This window comes from Arachis duranensis, chromosome 3, assembly GCF_000817695.3.
Source record: "Arachis duranensis cultivar V14167 chromosome 3, aradu.V14167.gnm2.J7QH, whole genome shotgun sequence".
Taxonomy (NCBI): domain Eukaryota; kingdom Viridiplantae; phylum Streptophyta; class Magnoliopsida; order Fabales; family Fabaceae; genus Arachis; species Arachis duranensis.
The window spans coordinates 24993238-25012516 of NC_029774.3; the positions used below are offsets into that span (position 1 = coordinate 24993238).

A 19279-nucleotide genomic window follows, 5' to 3' on the forward strand; every position below is an offset into this window, starting at 1 on the left:
ACAAGTTCTGAAACTCCTAGATTCCTATTGGTTTGAGACTACAATCTTAACCAACAAAGCCCTTTCAAAACTTGATCAATATTCCCATAATAAGAAGGTGGTGGAAGAAGGAAAAGAAGAACAAGTGATTCATATAAAGCTCATAGAAGAAGTTGCAAAAGCAGCTAATAATACACTTGAATTCAGGTCCTTCAGTGATCAAAACTTGGGATACACGGCATCTATTTTCTCCGATTCGCCGTCGCCGAATTCCGTCCTCCCTTTACAGAAACTGAGGACAATTCCTTCCGGAGCAGACGTAAGAGAATTCGCAGTGGAAAGTTCTAGAATCCATGAAAACCAACACACAGTCAGAAGATTCAAGAACAGAGGCAATTTTTACAGCAGCAAGAGCTTAACGGAACTTGAGTTTCAGGAGCTGAAAGGGTTTATGGATTTGGGTTTTGTGTTCACTGAAGAAGATAAAGATTCAAGGTTGGTTTCTTTGATACCTGGGTTGCAAAGACTGGGAAGAGAAGGAAACGAAGAACAGAACAAAAATGATGAAATTGCTTTGGTTTCGAGTTCTAAGCCTTATTTATCAGAGGCTTGGGATTTTTATGAACAAAAGGAGATTAGAAATATTTCATTGTTCAATTGGAGGGTGCCAGTTTTGGGAAATGAGAATGACATGAAGCACAATCTTAAGTCTTGGGCTCATACAGTTGCATCTATTGTAAGATAACCCTCAGCTCGAAATTCACCTCAAGTTATTTTTATGTGAAATTAATAGTTAAAAATTGTAAAATAATTTAATATATTTAATTAAATTGTAATCACATAAATAATCGTATGTAAAATTTCGCCTAAATAAATACCTTACTTTTTTTGTTATTATGTATTTATTTTTTTTTGTTTAATAAAAAATCTTAATTGTAGATATCTTTTATCCAATATGTACAATGTTTTACCAAGATTTATTTTTCTCTATGTTTCTTTTTATTTTTGTCCCCATTTTTGTTTAGGCTGCAATTTAGGATTTTAGAGATGGAATAGAATTGCTATAAAATTCAAGAGGGATAAGATGGATATAGAGATATAAAGTATAAGGATTTGAATGTTCAGAAATCATTTTGAAGTTTATTCATAAAGAGAGATAATTCTTGAGAGTAAAGTAACCTTGATTTGCGTTTTGGACATTCCTGTACTAGTTGATTTTGCCATCTTGGTAGGGTAAATTTGTTTTCTTCCTCTGAAGAATCTTGATTTGTTTATTCAAATTCAAAGTTGATATAAAGATGTTTTTCACCTTCAATTAATTTTTTGTTTCTTTATTCAATAACTGAGCAATACAAATAACATTAGACAGGTGCCGTTAGCGTAGTTGACACGGGGACCTCATCAACAACTTAAATTATGTTGTTTCGTGAATAATAAGATTGGTTGGGCTAAAGTGGAAGAGAATAGAAGAAATGGTTGACTCATAAATTAATAATATATTTTCATTATTGTAGGGGATGATGTCTCTTAGAGCATATTTATGATGTTAGTATTTAAAAATAGAAATAGAAAGAATAACTGTGTGTGGGTGTGTTTTATAAATATGGGGCTATATATATGATAGATCGGTCTATATATCGTAAGGTATAAAACACTACTTATAGTCTGCATGCGTCGGGTGAAAATCGGATTTGATGTGACTCAAATTCGATTCAAAATATATATCGGGTTTATTTATTAGATTCGAATTCGATCCTAAATCCGATGAAATTTATACACTTTTAGGTTACGAGTATATCGAGTAAAAATCGGGTGAAAATCGGACCGTTAACATTATATTATCTTGATACCTTCTTACAAACTAGCATGTAAAAATATCTAAATTTACAAGACTCCAACTATTATTTAATATGATAAAATTCACTTAAAAAAATATAACAAGAACTAACTCTTATCTAAAATTAAACGATAACCATAATCAATACTAATATTGTATAATAACACCAGATATTTAAATCAATACAAATAATTCAACATTATGTATTAGTCTAAAATCTTATACATTTTAAACATAAAACATTAACTTATAGTCTTATAATAACTAATAACACAAAATATTAAAGTTTACAATACTTAAATTTCACATAAGAATAACCATCATCCATCACTAATAACACAAAATATTAATTGTGTATGATAACCGGTCACCGGGCCGACTTCGGGTGAGCCGAGTCATGGTCCGAACCCGACCCGAAATAATGACCGGATCTATTTTTGAGACCCTTATCCGACCCTAAATCTGATAAAATCACACCAAATTAACTCTTAAAATACTCGAAATTGGGCTGGACCTTCAGACCGGACCGAACCATACACACCCTTAACACTACTATTCCTTAACAATTTAAGATATTTCGCCAGTATTTATTGGACTCTTTTAAGTACTTACTAGTAAAATATTATGCAAAAAAATATTATCGATCTCAATGCATCCAAATTAGTCAATCCTTATAAAATAGTAAATCTCATATTATATACTATGTAATTTATTTTTGTAAAATAGGAAAAACTTGACAAACAACTGTTTTCAAACCAAAGTTAATTAAACTAATTTATTTGTTAGCTTAAAAATATTTCTCCAGTTGGATCAATTTTGATTACTATTTCACATTTAAATATAATATTTTCTCATATTTATATTTCATAGTTTACAAATTATTATACCTTTTATTTGTATACAGTATCGATGAAATATAGTCTTGATTTAGTAAAATATTTTGGAAATGTATTTGTGCTTTCTAAAAGCACAAATATTTTTTTTATATTCGGTAAATAGAAAAACTAATATTTTTGTACTTGCAGTTGAAAAATTAGAAGTGTTTTAAAAGTACTTAAAGATGTATTTTTTTAAAGTTAGTTTATACTTATTAAAATGAAAAAAAAATTAATATAACCTAATATATTCATAAATATACAATTTTGTATATCTTTATATTTATGTTTATTATAATTTATTTATATTTTAAAAGTTATTTTATCAAATGCAATTATTATTGTTTATACTTATTAATAGTCATTTGTAAGTTGATTTAATAAATATAAATGCTACAATTTTTTAATAAAGTACAAATATTCGCTATGTTGTCATGTTCATGTGAACACGACACTCACATATGTGTCTTCCGAATCTAATTGTCTCTTAATAAAAAAATACTTATCTGAACACGTTTGAACACACTTAAATATTATCATATATTATCGTATCCAATCTTATTAGGAACTTTTATTTTTTAAAAAATATTATATATTATTATTTATTAAAATCACAAATACATTAAAAACACTTAAAACATTAATTTATATTTTAATATCTATAAAATTTTTATATATTATTGTAATTTATTTAAAAATTATTTTATATTTTATATATACATTGTATTTCCGTGTCTTATAACAAATTAAAATTCGTGTTCATATTTTATAGTATATTTTTAAAAAAATAAATCGACCAATATTCTTAGTACGAATGAGAATGACATGATTTGGAAAAGAAAAACCCAGTTGCGGTTAACTGGATCGGATAAGAAGGATGAGTGTGCTATGGTATTTGTGAGAGAATATTCTCCCCTCATTCACGACTATTTAAAATGGAAGATACGTTGATGACGAAACCAAAATTTTGCTAATCTAACAACAGCTCACAATATTGTTGTTTGAATCAAGAAGTTGACAATTTAAATGAAACAGCTTAATTAGTTGGAATTCCATCACTGTTGGACTATTTTTAAACAAATCTCCATAAAGTCATAATAAAAGCACATTGAAGTAAAGTAACTTTCTTCTATTATTACATTATTATTATTATATCTTACCCTTGTAAATAACGTGTTATATTTACTTGACTAGAGTTGTTGCATATACAATAAGAAATAGACTTGCATGATTTAATTTTAGACTATGGTCAATGGATGAATTAATTACAGGGGATTTGTAGTTACATAGAAGATAGAGTGTAAAATATTGGGTCAGTTGTCGTTGCTTGAGGCAGCTTCTGGAAGCTTAAAAGTTGGAGGTTTATCAACACCCCTTCTTGAGTACTCCCTCCATCTTCTAGCAGCAGCAGCAGCTCTTTTTGCTCTTTCTTTCACTTCCTCCTCTGCAATAAATTATTAACATCTCAAATATCATAACTGCCAATTTGCATAGAGAATATATATCTCTCATATTTTGGTAGTTGTGAAAAAAAAATTTCTGTTAATCTTTATAATTTCATCAAATTTTTAATTAGATTTTTATAGTTTAAAAGTTTGTAATTAAAATCCTATACTAAATCAAAACTTTTAATTAGGCCCTTTCTAATTATTTTTTGTTAAAAAATATTTTTTTTGAATTATTCGTTTTTATGTTTGACGTAGAATGAATTATGGAATATTCTAATAAAAACACATATTCTAGAATGATTGTATTTTTCTTTTAAAAAATAACTAATAAAAAATTTGGTTAAATTATAAAGACTAATACAATAACTAATACATAAACCAAATCATAAGGCATAACTAGTCATATCAGTTGTTCAATGTGTAAATGTGTAATTTGTATTCATTATTACATCTTGTAGTTTATTCTACTGCACACGACCTCTCAATCGAAAAATTATTGCATATTTAGGTGGATTGTGTGTCATTCATTTACAAAGTGGCAGAATATATTACCATTTATTATGAATAGATCCGTATTTTTATTCGAAATGTCACTTTATAAATGAAAGAAGCATATTCCAAATGCTCCATGATGAGAATGCAATAATTTATCCCTCCTCACCATTGAATGTGGTGTGTGATCTATATACGATGGGTCTCACATTCAATCTAATATTGAAAGTGTGTCTAGGCCATAAAATATTTCTAAATTGCTATATCAAAAAATGAAGGGAAACCTTGGAATGACAATTTAGTTATAGGTTCAAGTTGTGGAATCAGTCATGTGTCAAGTTACACCAGTTTTTGCAGTTTGACATGGCCATACCTGAACTTTGGTATTCTTTTGGTTTTGCCCATAAGTTGTCCCAGTATGAGTTTGTTGCATCAGTACCTTTCTGCTTCATCATTCTCACTTTTGCTTGCTCCTTCAAGAAACTCATCACATTAATAAAGTATTCAATTCAGGACATGGTTTTTTTGTGGAAAGATAAATCAGAATATAAGATTTATTACCAAGACTTTTGCTTGCCTCTTTTCCCATCTGCTACTTGCCTGTCATAAGATCAAGTTAAGAAGAAGTAGAACGCGTAAATAATCCGCACATATATGGTACACTATGAAGTATAATATCCTGAAAACCATTCTATTAATCCATAGCATTATGGGCCGTATCAAAAGCTGTAACAAGTTAAATTTTAAGTTGTGAACATAAACAATCACACCTTTATGCTTGAAGTTGAAGCAACCGAAATCGCAACCACAATTTAAAACCATTTGAGTTTGATTCCTTAGCTAATGATACTTAGATGTTTTAAGTTGAAAATTCAAGGTAATTCAGTCAGGTTTCGGAGCATGCAGAATATGGTCATTTCAAGCATATTTCAAACTGAGAAAGTCTATTGAACCCCCTCAACAAAATGCAAATTAAGAAGTTACAAGAAAAACTTTGAACATGCAAATAACTTACCATTCTGAAAACATCACTTGATGCTGACCCCATACCAGAAAGCATTAGGGCAACCTGCAGAGAGGTATAAAACAAAGAAGATGAAGACAGAAAACTCATGAATAGAGATCATAAGAGGGAAAAAAATTGAAGGAAGAAACGGACTCCTTACATTAACTCTCTCTACACGGCGCATCTCGTCTTCAAGTAGTGACAATTGTGCAGCTGAAGTCCAATGAATGCAGTCAACAGGGCTTAAAAAAAAAAAAAGATATCAACAATCTCGATCGGCTTAGTTGCTTCACAAGGTTAGAATTCTAGCTCTTTGAGATTAGTATCTCACTGGTGGCTCAAGATCCTACAGAAGGAGGCTTTTTTTGCAACATTATCATACCAAAGGTTATGAAGTTCTAAGATCTAATAGCATCAACAGATAATAATATATATCATCTAGAAACTTGAGGAGGAAAAGTTCTTGTTCACATATAAACATGAAAGTGAATCCTGGTGTAATGGTACCTTGTTATACCTCATAATGGATTTTAACTACAAATGAAGGTTCTGCATTTGGAATTAATGATCAGTTGAATGAGTTAACCCTTGGATGTTTCGATACGTATGTATATTGTTGACAAAGGACGAATATCAAAACATGTGATTCGCATGCTTTCATGAAAATTCAATTGATATGCTTACATAATGCATCCCTATACTGAATAACACTATATTTTTCTTTCTTTCATTTTAGTAAAATGGATAGCCAAAAATTTTGAGAGTTTAGCTTGTCTATTATTGTGTGTTGAATCTGGAGTTCATGTGCTATGTTATTGTGTTTCATGTTTTGCGAATCACTCGAAATGTTAGTTTATACGATGTCGTATGGATTTCTCATCATCACTTGAATATGTTTCTCTTTTTTATTTAACTAAGATCAGTATAAGAGAAAGATATTAGATACCTCAGACAGTAATGAAAAATTGAGGTGGCTCAATTATACTTATATCATGCTTTAATTAAATCCTCAGAAAGAAAGTTGCAACAAGTGACCAAAATGGATGATTAATAATCAATTAGAGTCATGCAGAGAGAAAATAATAATAATAATAATAATAATAATAATAATAATAATAATAATAATAATAATAATAATAATACCAAGTATCAATTGCTTGTTGAACTAATTCAGGGTTCCCACATTGGCTGTATACTCTGGCTCTTCCAAAATCCTCTTCTATTGAAAACACATCAGGGGCCACATTGGCACAATTTTTGCATCCTGTTCAGGAATTTTGCAACATAACAGGAATTTTTCAACTTACATAACATAACTTTCTAGATATATCATTGCAAAACTAAGTAAAAAAGTACCTATGCAGCTGAATTCATCAACAAAAGCATGATCCTTTGGGCTAGAATCATCGAGGAAGGGATTTATTGATGTCAAAGAATAACCGTGAATTTCGTCGTAAACCATGCGTTGAACAGGATCGCTTAGCACCTGCACACTGCAATAGTCAATTTACAATGCAGAAAACATAGGGTAAAGTTTCAATGAACATAATTTAAGATATTAAAAATGAAAAATACTGCATAGACTTCATTGATGAATGTGCAGAAATTTGTAGTCTCCGGGTCATTGCCACTCAAATCAGGGTGACAAGCTTTCATACAATTATAATAGGCCTTCTTGATCTGTGCCGGTGTAGCGTCCGGAAGCTAGTAAATTCCACCAAACAATAAATTTTTATTAGTTTCATTTCATTTTTTTTAGTGGATTTTAAATTTATTGAAGCTTTTATGATTAAGATTTTCACAAATCATATTACGAACTTAGTAACTATAATTGGAAAAGAATTAGTTAGTTGGCTAAAAGAAACTACCACTATTCCAACTGATAAGTGAACCATAATATTTTGATGAACATTAATGGTCAAAATAAAAAGAAACTTTGACTCTTTAACCAAGTGTCAGAATTTCATTACTTCTAGTAATTTTCCTTCCGTTTTTTAATAATTTATGCAAAAACTAATAAGAAGTGAAAAAAAAAAAAAGAAATAGAATTTGATCAATTACCAAGCCCAAAACTGCATAATAGTCATCAGCAACAGCATCAGTGGTAGAAAAAGATTCCTCAGCGGCAACTCTGAGCCTTCCAAAATTGAAGCCTCTTCTGTTACCATTGTGTGTTACGAAGCTCCAAGAATTTGCACCGTTTGGCATTACACGCCATGATGATGTGGTTCTTGGACACAGACTCAGTGAAGGATTTTGGACTGGAGAGAGTAACTGAGCCATTCCAATACCAAGTCTCTACCGAAATTGAGTATAATATATAAATATATAAAAATAATAATGATAATTGTGGGTGGTTGTTGGATATTGTTGAGAGTGGAAAATGGAGTATTTTGCAATATTTGCGGAGGGAGAAATTTTGGCGTAGAAGGGTGGTGTTGCTGACATGGCAGTGTCACAGCCAAAGACATTCAAAAGAATCTGCACGAACCCTGAGATGAATCTATGAGGGGGAAAAGAACGAGGACGAATTGGGTTTCACTAGAGGTGGCACGTGTCCTCACGTGCACAGGTGTTGCATTGCATGGTTTGTCACTTGCTTGCCTCGTCTTGTAAGTTGTAAATTGTAATTTTCTTTTTTTTGGTAAACGCTTGTGTTGTAATTTGCAAGTGCCTTTTAGTTTTGTTTTGGCGTTGAAGTGCCACTACGATAATCGGCAAAAGATAAAAAAGTTGAAAAGATTTGTAAAACAATAAAATAAAAATTGATTATTATTAAATTTATGATTTTATTAGGTGGGAATTTTATAATTTTGATTTAAGTTCGATGGATAAATTACTAAAAATAATTCGAATTATCCTACTGCTGACAAAAATATTATCAAATAATTTTTGTTAACATAAAAGTAAAATTTTTAATTTTACACATGTATTTTTGTCATATTTTTAAACAATTTTAAAGATATTTTTATTAATGACAAAATTTAAGAATATTTTTATTAGTAATAAAATAACTCAAGTGTATTTTTTGTGGTTTATTTAAAATTGATTTTATTGGACAAATTATATAAATAAATAAAATTTATTTTAAGAGTAAAGTACTAATTCAACACTATTCATTTGCCTGAATAACAACACGACCCTTAACAAAAAGAAAAAAGATTTATTTCGCTCCCTGTTTCTATGTTCCGTCTGCTAATGCGGTTCTTCTATTACTTTGGCCATCAAAGAGTAACGAAACTTGTTTATGTGTCTCATTAACCTGCTTAGCTAGAGAGTTAAAGTTGTGAGGTGGAGATTAGAGACCCACATGACTTGTTAGAAAGGACAAGAGCATATCTATCCTTTTCCATGTGAGCACAAATAATACTATTTTGTTCTCCCAGAAGATGTTTCGTTTTACGCCTTATAGATTTTTCTATAAAACTCTCTAGACCCTTTCTAACAATTATAAGAAAATCCTAGTAGAGGAACCTTTTCCTCCTTTGAGGCAGTGGTGAGTGTACAAAGTTGAAGGGATGTGCTCACAAGGTTGTTGACGGAGCCTCTCACGATGAAGTTGATGGAACTTAGACGGCGCTACTGACGAAGTTTGGATGGTTATTGTTGATATCACTAAGTGTAGAGGTATGTGTCGTTGTCCTTCTCTCTTTTTATGTGTGTGGTCTTGAGTATGACATGCAACTATTGTTGTCTGAATTCAGCTATGGTTAAGGTTTAAAAATGTTAAAATATTTTGTGTATTGTCATGCCCTAGAAATTTTCTGAATTTAAATAATATGAAAGTGAAGAGATTTGTTTAAAAATAATTCTTTATGTAATAAATTAAACAAAGTTGAAATAAAGTAATAGAATTAGGTGTTTATAATAAGGTCAGATTAAAATTCTTGTGTAATATATTTAGAGTTTTTAATTAGGATTTAACTTAGACCTTTTAATTTTTTAGATGGTTAAATATTTGGTTGTCCTTGTGTTTCATCAAGAGAAAAATTTTTAGAAAGAAAATGAAGAAGTTCTATACTATTTGCATGAAAAAGTTCAAAAGTTTTTACCGTTAAATGTTGACTTAATTAATTTTTTTGATTTGATAATTTTATTTAAAGAGTTAGGCTACTTAAAATATAAGACTATGTACTGATATGATGTGACTAACTTTGATATGGAATCTGGGCTTCATGTCATTTAGAGAATGGAGAGATTAATAAACTGAGGGAAGCTTTTCTTAAGAATAGAGATAGAGATGTGGATGAATTTTATATCTATTTCAATCATCTTGTGGATCTGCCAAAGGTAATTAATATTAGAGCTAGGGAGAAAACTGTGATTTTGAGTGAGAAGACACCCTCTGATTCATCATCATCTTCCTCTGATGATGAATTTAAAAGTGTTGAGAATGAGGGTTATAAGCCTTCTCTTCTTAGATATTAGTATGATGACAGTAGCAATGACAATAGTTTAAAGAGAAGAAAAAGATGAAGAGTCCTATTAAAAAAGGGGTGTCACCTAAAGAAAGTAATAAGACTGGTGCATCTAAAAAATGGATTAACTCAACAAATAGTAGGCCAAAGATGTCCCCAAAAACTACTAAAAGAAAGTCTCTAAAAAATACCCTAGTACTAAAACAAATTTTGTACTTGGAGATGAGATGAATAAACAGAGAATATAAGATGAGAATAGTGGGCCTGAGCTAGATGTGAAATGCTCAAGAAGGTCTAGGAGAAGTGAGCCTGTTGGAGGAAGACTTAGTGGACATGTTGCTAATGTGGTTGATGGAGCTGAAGATTTCATACCTAACCCAACTACAGCAGAATTGGACAGTGATTTTGAGAAACCTCATGACTATGAAAGTGAAATGTTTAATAGTCTAATATCATTTGAAGATGAAGACAAGACAATTTATGATTCTTTTAATGGAGACTCTGAATATGGTGAGGTAGAATTTAAGGTTGGATAAATCTTTTTCACTATAAAAGTCTTCAACAAAGTTTTGAAGGATTATTTTGTGTACGAGGGTAAAGATATATTATATGTTAAGAATGAGAAACATAAAGTGAGGGTAGTTTGAACAAATGAAAATTGTCCTTGATTGGTTTTCACTTGAAATAGTCCAAAAAGTTGCTTTCCAAGTAAAAACTTTATATAATGAACACTCTTGTAGAAAGATATTTTGATAGTAATTTGGTTGACAGATCTTAGGTGGCTGAAAAATTGGTTAAGAGGCTTCTCATACAACCTGACCTTAAATTAAGGAAAGTCATGGATTATATGATAGAGGAATAAAATGTTCAACTTAATCCAAAAATGACAGCTAGAGAAGGTTATAAGAGAAGTTATGATTGAAAATGAAAGAGTATAATATAAAAAGGCACGTGATTATCTAATGGAATTGCATAGAAGTAATTCTGGATCAACAATTCTAATGGAGACAATCTCCAACCTAAATTTCTGCCACTATTTGATAGGTTATATATCAGTTTGGATGCTCCAAAAAAAAGTTTAAGGAGGGATGTAGACCATTGATTAAATTGGAAGGCTGCTTCTTGAAAAGCTAGTATGGTGGATAGCTTCTAAGTGTAGTGGGACAAGATGCCAATAACCACTTCTATGTCATTGCATATGTAGTGGTTCCTAATAAATGCAAGGATACTTGGAAGTGGTTCTTGACATTCTTGCAGGAAGACCTAGAAGAGGTAATACAATTTGAAAAGAATTTTATTTTAAACCAATAAAAAATAAATTCTACAACCTAACTTGTTCATATTCATGTATGATATGTTATTATGTACTTATTTATGATTTTATTTAATTTATGTAACTCTCTTGTGTTGTTATTTTTCTGATTATGAAAGGACTTAGAATAGAAAGTGATACCTAATGCACATATGAGAGTATATGTAGAGGATATTAAAGTGCTCTAAGTGCAAAACATTCCAAAGATTTAGCACATCCATAGAAAAGTTAAAGCAGATAAATGAGGGAGCCTAAGAGTATATGTAGAGGTTTGATCCTGCTGTGTAGTGTAAGGATTATTTCATCCATGAGCCAAAAATTGATAACATTACAAATAATATGTGCGAGGTATGAAACGTCAAAATTGTCGATTATAGGAGAAAGTCAATACTTACAATGTGTAAGCACTTGAGGTCCTACATTATGGAGAAAAGAGTTGTGAACAAAAAGAAGTTAGAAAATTACATTGGCATGTCAGCCCCTATGCAACAGAAGAAACTTGATGAGTTTATCAAGTCTAAGAGCACCAAATGGATAGCAATCTGGGCTGAAGACAATAATAAAATACTTTTTGAAGTTCATAGGCAAGGACACAAAGTTGGAGTAAACTTATAAAATAGAACTTCTATCTGCAAGCATGTTGTTGCATCCATGGCTAAGATGGGGCTAAAGTTAGAGGACTTCGTGCACATGTGGCTCACAATGGACAATATCAGATCAATCTACTAACATTGCATCAAATTAATCAACAATAAAAAATACTGAGTGCCAACTGATTCACCTAAGTCATTAATTACCTCTTTCAATTAAGAAATCTACTCATCTTCTAAAGAAAAGAATTCATTCTGTTAAAGGAGAGATACATTTTAATAAGGCTAAAAAGACATTTGAAGTGACCTATAACAAGTGTAGCCAAAAAGACAATTACTACCAAACTTGTTCCAATCCCTCAAAAGATTTTAATTAGAAGCATATGACCAAGAAGAAAAGAAGAGCTAACAAGAAAAATGTTGTATCAGTAAATTCTACCAAAACTACACAAGCATTGTTACTTTATGGTACGATTTATCTTATTTAAGAAATAATTAAGGGTTTAAGTATTACATTATATATTAATCAGGGGTTTAATTGTCTGTAAATATAATGGTAAGGTATTTAATATATCATTTTTGAATAATGATTTATACAGGTCCTGGTAGTAGAGAGAGATAGTCAAAATGACAATATTGTAGGATGTTAGGAACTACCATGGGTTCAGTGGTGAATAGTCTTCAAAAGTATATTTCAAAGATATGCTCATAATCTTTAGATATATAAATTGTATGTTGTTTGTAACTCTAGACAAAGACAAAAAAAAAAACCTACCTAAATCAACTCTAAAGAGAATGACACTAATAGCACAAGAGAATGAAATCCCACTTTCACAGTTTTTTCCCCAAGAAGAAGTTATAATCTTTCTCCCAATTAGAATTATGTCATTACAAGATATAAATAATTGTGTGATATATAAAAATAACTTTGTTATTTGTAGGGAGCATATGAGATTATCAACTTAAAATCTCCCACCCCTATAGACCATATCTTATCACAAAGGATAAAACACCCAATTGTTAGACTACCAACTACATCCACATTTGTTTCAATTTTTGTAGTGCATCAAAATTCTCCCACTTTGACCTTTTTTTAAAGTCTCATGTTTCATCTATTACACAATTTTCTAATAATATTGTGTGTAATGTTCGTAGTAGATCTACGGTGCCTAAACCAAGTGGATAAGATGGAGTTAAAATTGAGACTATTGCAATAGCAACCTCATCAAGATTCTTCAACTTTATCCTCCTATTCTTGGATTTAGGCTTCTTATGAAGAACTAGAAATGTACTCTTAGATTTATATATAAATAAATGTAGACTGTCTTTTTTGATAAACTAATTTCTAAATAGCCACTATATGATACTTTGTTGGTTACTTTTGTGATAGGCTAAGTCTACCATAATTCTCAAAGTGTTTATGTTTGTGTCTCTATGTTAGTAAAGAGTTATATCTTTTCCACTTTTGGAATAAACTTATGCACATAATATGAGACTTGACAACAATATCCAAATTCATGGGTACCCAACTTGCCCCCTACTCAGTCGAGTTGGGTAATAACCTGACTCGAAGTAAGACGGAGTTGGATTTGGGGTGAATCCGTCCCTACCCATCCCAAGGTGTATATATAATAATAATAATANTATAAAATTCTTTTAGGATTTGTACCTCACATGTTTAGCCTCAAATTTGTAGAATCATAGTCAAAGTCTTCCACTCTTTTTTAAATTGAGCTATCGAATCTATCTCTCAATCACTTTGTCGTTTGTCCAGACATCCACACCTTCCTTCCTACTTAATTGATTATGTATGCTCTACCACTTCACCATATTCAATTACCAACTACATTAGTAATCGTAGGTTGAAACTCACCTATCATCACAACTTTGCTCAGGCTAATGCTGTCCCAGAACCTCAATCTTACCATTAGGCAGTGAAATATGATTAGTGGCACCATGCCATGGCTGAAGAACTCGACGCACTCGAAACCAACAAAACCTGGGAATTGCTTTCTCTACCAAAGGGTAAACACACCATAGGGTGCAGATGGGTCTATAATGCCAAGATGCGTGCAGATGGCACTCTAGAGTGCTATAAAACTCGACTCGTGGCGAAAGATTTTACACAACAGTCAGGCATTGATTTTAAGGACACATTCAATTCTGTTGCTAAAATCACTATATTGCGCATTCTTCTCACCATTGCAGTCGTAAAGCATTGGACCATGTTGCAACCTGACATCAATAATGCCTTTCTAAATGACGAGTTGAACTAAGAGGTGTACATGAACTTACCTCTTGGACATCCAGAAAGGAAACAAGGTCTAGTAAGCAAGCTTGTGAAATTTTTTTATGGCGTTCGACAAGCATTGAGGCAGTGGTTCACCAAATTTCGCACAACCTTGACTTAGATTGGGTTCAAGCAATGCAAGCAGGATTACTCGTTGTTTTTATTGGGCGAAAAAATGATACCACTTTCCTAATTGTTTATGTTGACGACATTATTATCGCTGGACCAAGACATGAATTAGTGAGAAAATTTAAAGAACAGCTGCAATCAATTTCTAAATTGAAGATTTTGCGTGATGTAAAATTTTTTTTTGGTCTGGAGTTAGTTCGCTCAAAGCAAGGAATTTTCTTAACACAAAAGAAGTATATCCTTTTCCTCCTCGAAGATACTGGTTACCTTGATTGTAAGCCAGCATTGATACCTATAGAAGGCAGCTTGAAGATTCAAGCTGTAGAAGTAGGAGACCCAATTCCAAATGCTTCAAGCTACCGAAGACTGATTGGCAAGTTAATGTACCTGACCATATCTAGACCCGATATCACATTCATTATGGTACCAATTCATGTTCGATCCTCGCATGCCACATCTCCATGCAGCTCATAATGTCCTCGGTACTTAAAAGGTGCTCCTGGTTAATGTCTCCTCTTCTCATCCAATTCCAAGTTTAATATCTCTTTCTATGCCGATGCAGATTGAAAAAGTTGTTTGGACACACGTTGATCCACCGCTACCGATTATTGCACTTTTCTTGAAGACTCCTTGATCTCATGAAAGAGTAAGAAACAAAATGTAGTCTCTCAAAGCTTAACCAAAGTTGAGTATAAAGCCCCTGCTAAAGTCACGTGTGAAATAGTTTTCGTAATTTCTTTGCTCAAGTTTATGAACGTTGAAATTAGTTCAATAATACTCTTTTGCAAGGGCGGAGCTACATTGTAGTAAAGGGGACAGTGGTTCCTCCTAATTTTAATTTTTTACATGTAAATTATATGTAAATTTTAGTTTAACTCTTTTTAAAATTTTATTTTAGTCTTATTTTATTATATAAATATTTTTGGCTCTCCTCTAATCTTTCATTTATCTACGCTCCTACTCTTTTGCGATAACATTTCAACCATTCATATGGCCACGAACCCTTCACTTCATGAGAGGTCAAAGTAAGTAAAATTGATTGTCACTTCATCTGAAAAAAGTTGAATCGGAGATAGTAAAGCTTGTTCATGTTCATTCCCAAAAAGCATCAAGTCGCAAACATTCTAACGAAGGCACTTCCTACGCTGCAATTCCGCTTCCTCATGATCAAGTTGGAAACATATAATTTGTATGTTCCCATTTAAAGGGGGATGTTAGCTAATACTCCAGTGTATTAAGTTAGCTATAGTTAATTAAATTAAAAATACTAATTAAGAGTCCTGCACTAAGTTCACGTGCAACAGAGCAGCAGCAGTAGTAATATATATCTCATGGTACATACAAGCAATAATCACAATTTTACATCAATAACAGAATACAATATACTTCGTTTTTCTCTCTCAATAATACTCATTCCTCTAACAAATATTGAAAGAGCAGTCTACCAGAATTTGACTAATTAAACTTTTGGTACAAATCTGTAGACCCTTTTCAATATCTACATTTCCAAAAACAATGACTCCTTCAATCTCCTCTCCTACACTATCCTAAATCTCCATAGCTCTACCATGATTACGGCCGTTCATTATGCCTTGTTTGAACACATACAATTGGTATAAACTTTTGATAATCGATCTCATCAAATCGAAAAAAGTACTTCAGTGAGAAAAATCCTAGCCGAGAAACAAATCCCTATTTGGCCACACTTCATTTTTACAATAACGGCCGTTTACTAATTTTGACCAGTGATATATATGATTCTCTGATTTTGTTTTATGAAATTATTATTATTATTATTATTAATGACCCGCGTTAAAAACTGATTTAGTTTAATAAATTACATATGATATGATGATTATTAAAATATAGAGAGAATTATATAGTCAAAAGCTGGCTCATTCTTAAATGCTTCTTGCTAATTATGGAGTGCTGCACACCTTGTGAATTCCTTAAATTTAAACTCTTCATTTGTTATATTTTATTTAAATGGTCTGGATTTAAAAAGGTAACCTATTAACCAGGTTAATCATTTTTTACAAATTTTAGAATTTTTTTATAAGTCTCAGATATCGGACTGAAGTTTAAAATAAAAAAATAGTATATAAATATTAAAAACAACATATCTGTAAAAAAAAATTATTAGACTTTAGAATTAAAATAAATAATACATAAAAAATAAGTTAAAAATTCATGTACTAAATTTAGAAAAAAATTTAAATAATATTAAAATTTAAATAAATTTTGTTTTGTGTGAAATAAAATTATAATATTGAATATAAACACAATGATAAAAAATTGTGTTATATATATATTTTATGTATATAATATTAAAATTTAAATAAATTTTGTTTTGTGTGAAATAAAATTATAATATTAAATATAAACACAATGATAAAATTTTTTGAACAATTTTTTATCGAAATATGTTACTTTACTATATTTAAAATATATTATTTGAAATAATTATATTATTTTAGTTAATATATATTATTTAAAAAATATTTAAAATTTATTATTTTGTATTAAGAATATTATTAAAAATATATTGTTAGTTTTTCTTAAAATAATATTTTCTTTTCTTTGATTCAAATACTATGACAATAAATTTTTTTTACGTAACTGTGTCTATTCAATAAATATTATATTCATTTATTTCTATATAGTATGTAAAATAAATAATTAATGTTTAAAAAGTTAATAAGAAGTATTCTTTTTTTTACCAACTTTTAGGTGAATATAGAGACTATGTCATTTGAATTATAACTTGTTGACAAAGAAAGAAATACTCTTAATTATATTTAAATAGAATAATTATTTATTAGGCTCATTCTTATACAAATAAAAATTTTTCTTAGTTTTATATCTGTAATATTTTATACCAATTAGTTTAAAATTTAATTATTTTTTGAATAAATTAATAAAAAATAATACAGATAATTATTTAAATAAAATTATATTTTAATTTTTCATTCTATTACGTACAAGTTGAGGATAATTTGAAATAAAAGATAATTATAACTGTCATGTATTTTGTGCTTTGACTGCGTCATCATCTGAGAATCATGGCGCCTTCATGGAGACCAGTTCTTCTACAGAATTAGTTTGGAGTTAGCCAACTAGCAGCAGCGACAGACAACGTCTTCCTTTTCTATGACAACAATTTTTTCGGCTTTAAAGGTCCATTTATCGCAGAGGTGGAATGGAGTGGGTTCAAGAACGTTAAAATCTGTGGCTAGACAGAACAATATTAAAAACACCTGTTAGTAAACAAAACAGTAAAAATACTTGAAGACATCACATCAACAATAACAGAATAACAGAAGAATTCGATTAAATTTTTCTGAGTATTTTTTTGGTGTAAAGATAGTCCTCTATTAAACAAGCGAATTAGTTTTTTTTGTTAGTGTCAGTTTGTTTGTTCACCCCATAACAAAAAAAAAAATAACAATAATAAATAAATTTAATTTACCTAATCACTTTTGATAGTAGATTAACTTTTAAATAGTACTGCACTCCCTACTTTACCTAAAATGCACTAACTTTCGCCTCAAAAGCTTGGCAAGTTCCATATATATATGTATAGTACTCGCAGACGTAACATACCATTTTGTTATATATATTATGAAAAAGTTTAAAAGCTAACAATTTTATTAAATTTATGCTAACATGTAACTAATAAAAAAAATAAATAATTTTATATTATTGAATAAAATTTAATATTTTTAAAAATATTATCGATGACTACTTAATAATTATAAATTACAAAAATAGTTGACCCTATTACTCCTCGTATATTATTTGTACTCATTTTTTCACACCCGAGTTGACCCGACATATATATTTGTCTTGTTTTTTCGGTCATGATATATTAATTTCTCGTAAACATGCCGAACCCCACCTACATATAGTGAGTCCCACTTAATATTAATATACCTTATTTAACACCTGATATTATTACACAAAATATATTCCCTAGACATATACTGACATACCCCACACGCAGCGACGATTACGCACACTTAGAAAAAAAAATCAAAAGAAAATGACACTGGGTTAAATAATTGGATACTAGGGATTGTTGGCAATTCCGCATAACCCTTCTTTGGCATGAATATCTCTCTCTATCCTCATGTACCCTTTCTCTCCCCAATCAGTACCCCATGAATTCTTTATTATCCAATACTTAGTACCATCCTTAGCTTTACCATAACCAACTACCGTAACGGCATGATCTGGCTCAATTCCACACTTCCCAGTAAAAATACCACTGGAATAAAATTGAAAATCATCCCCACCAGCTTGAACATAAACCGACACTGGTTGTTTTGCCACAGCTTTGAGAAGAGCCTTTTCGTTATTGGAAGGAACCTTCTCGAACCCTTTAATCTTAGCTACATTGTGTTTTCTTGTTTCCTTCTCATTTGCCTTACAAGTCTTATCAACTCCTTTGTAAGGGTAGTTTGACTCACTCGTTATTCCTCCTTTCTTTACAATGAATCTAAATGCGTCTTTCATATAACCACCTTTGCATCCTGTTGTGTCGCCTCTGACACAATCTACTAGTTCTTGCTCTGAGAGAGACACCAATTTACCTGTAGTTATTTTGTGAATACCTTCAATTGAGGCCACAGTTGAAAATGCCCAACAACTATCTGTTTTCAATACAAGAATTGAAGAATATTAGCATATAATGTTTGTAATATATATTAGTTATAGTTATAGTTATAGACTTATAGACTAACATCATAATTTTTGTCATTAAATTAAATAGAATACTAGAAAAATAGAAATCAAAATTCTATTGCTAAAATTATTCGTATTGAATGAAATAGTTGGTCCAATTTTATATTATCTAAAGATTATATATACATATATATATATATACACAAATTTAAATGAGTTC

General features: G+C 30.6%; 3 protein-coding genes across 3 annotated transcripts in view; 1 reads left to right on the forward strand and 2 right to left on the reverse strand.

The window, feature by feature from the left end:
• LOC107478155 (uncharacterized) overlaps positions 1-921 on the forward strand; it is a 2335-nt gene extending 1414 nt beyond the window's left edge. The window contains exon 2 of the mRNA XM_016098304.3: positions 6-921. Coding sequence (XP_015953790.1) covers positions 6-724 — 719 coding nt within the window. The 3' untranslated portion in view covers positions 725-921. The remainder of the gene's footprint in view (positions 1-5) is intronic.
• A 2878-nt stretch (positions 922-3799) lies between these two features.
• Positions 3800-8008, reverse strand: LOC107478016 (chaperone protein dnaJ C76, chloroplastic). Its single transcript, XM_016098115.3, has 9 exons — positions 7699-8008; positions 7213-7341; positions 6994-7123; positions 6781-6901; positions 5798-5879; positions 5647-5700; positions 5193-5231; positions 5005-5104; positions 3800-4135 (listed from the first exon to the last, which is right to left on the reverse strand). The coding sequence occupies exons 1-9, from the start codon at positions 7918-7920 to the stop codon at positions 4005-4007; spliced, it is 1008 nt and encodes a 335-aa protein (XP_015953601.1). The 5' UTR covers positions 7921-8008; the 3' UTR covers positions 3800-4004.
• A 10149-nt stretch (positions 8009-18157) lies between these two features.
• Positions 18158-19279, reverse strand: part of LOC107478015 (zingipain-2) — a 2071-nt gene continuing 949 nt past the window's right edge. Inside the window, exon 2 of the mRNA XM_016098113.3 lies at positions 18158-19028. Within this exon, the coding sequence (XP_015953599.1) occupies positions 18445-19028 (584 nt within the window). The 3' untranslated portion in view covers positions 18158-18444. The remainder of the gene's footprint in view (positions 19029-19279) is intronic.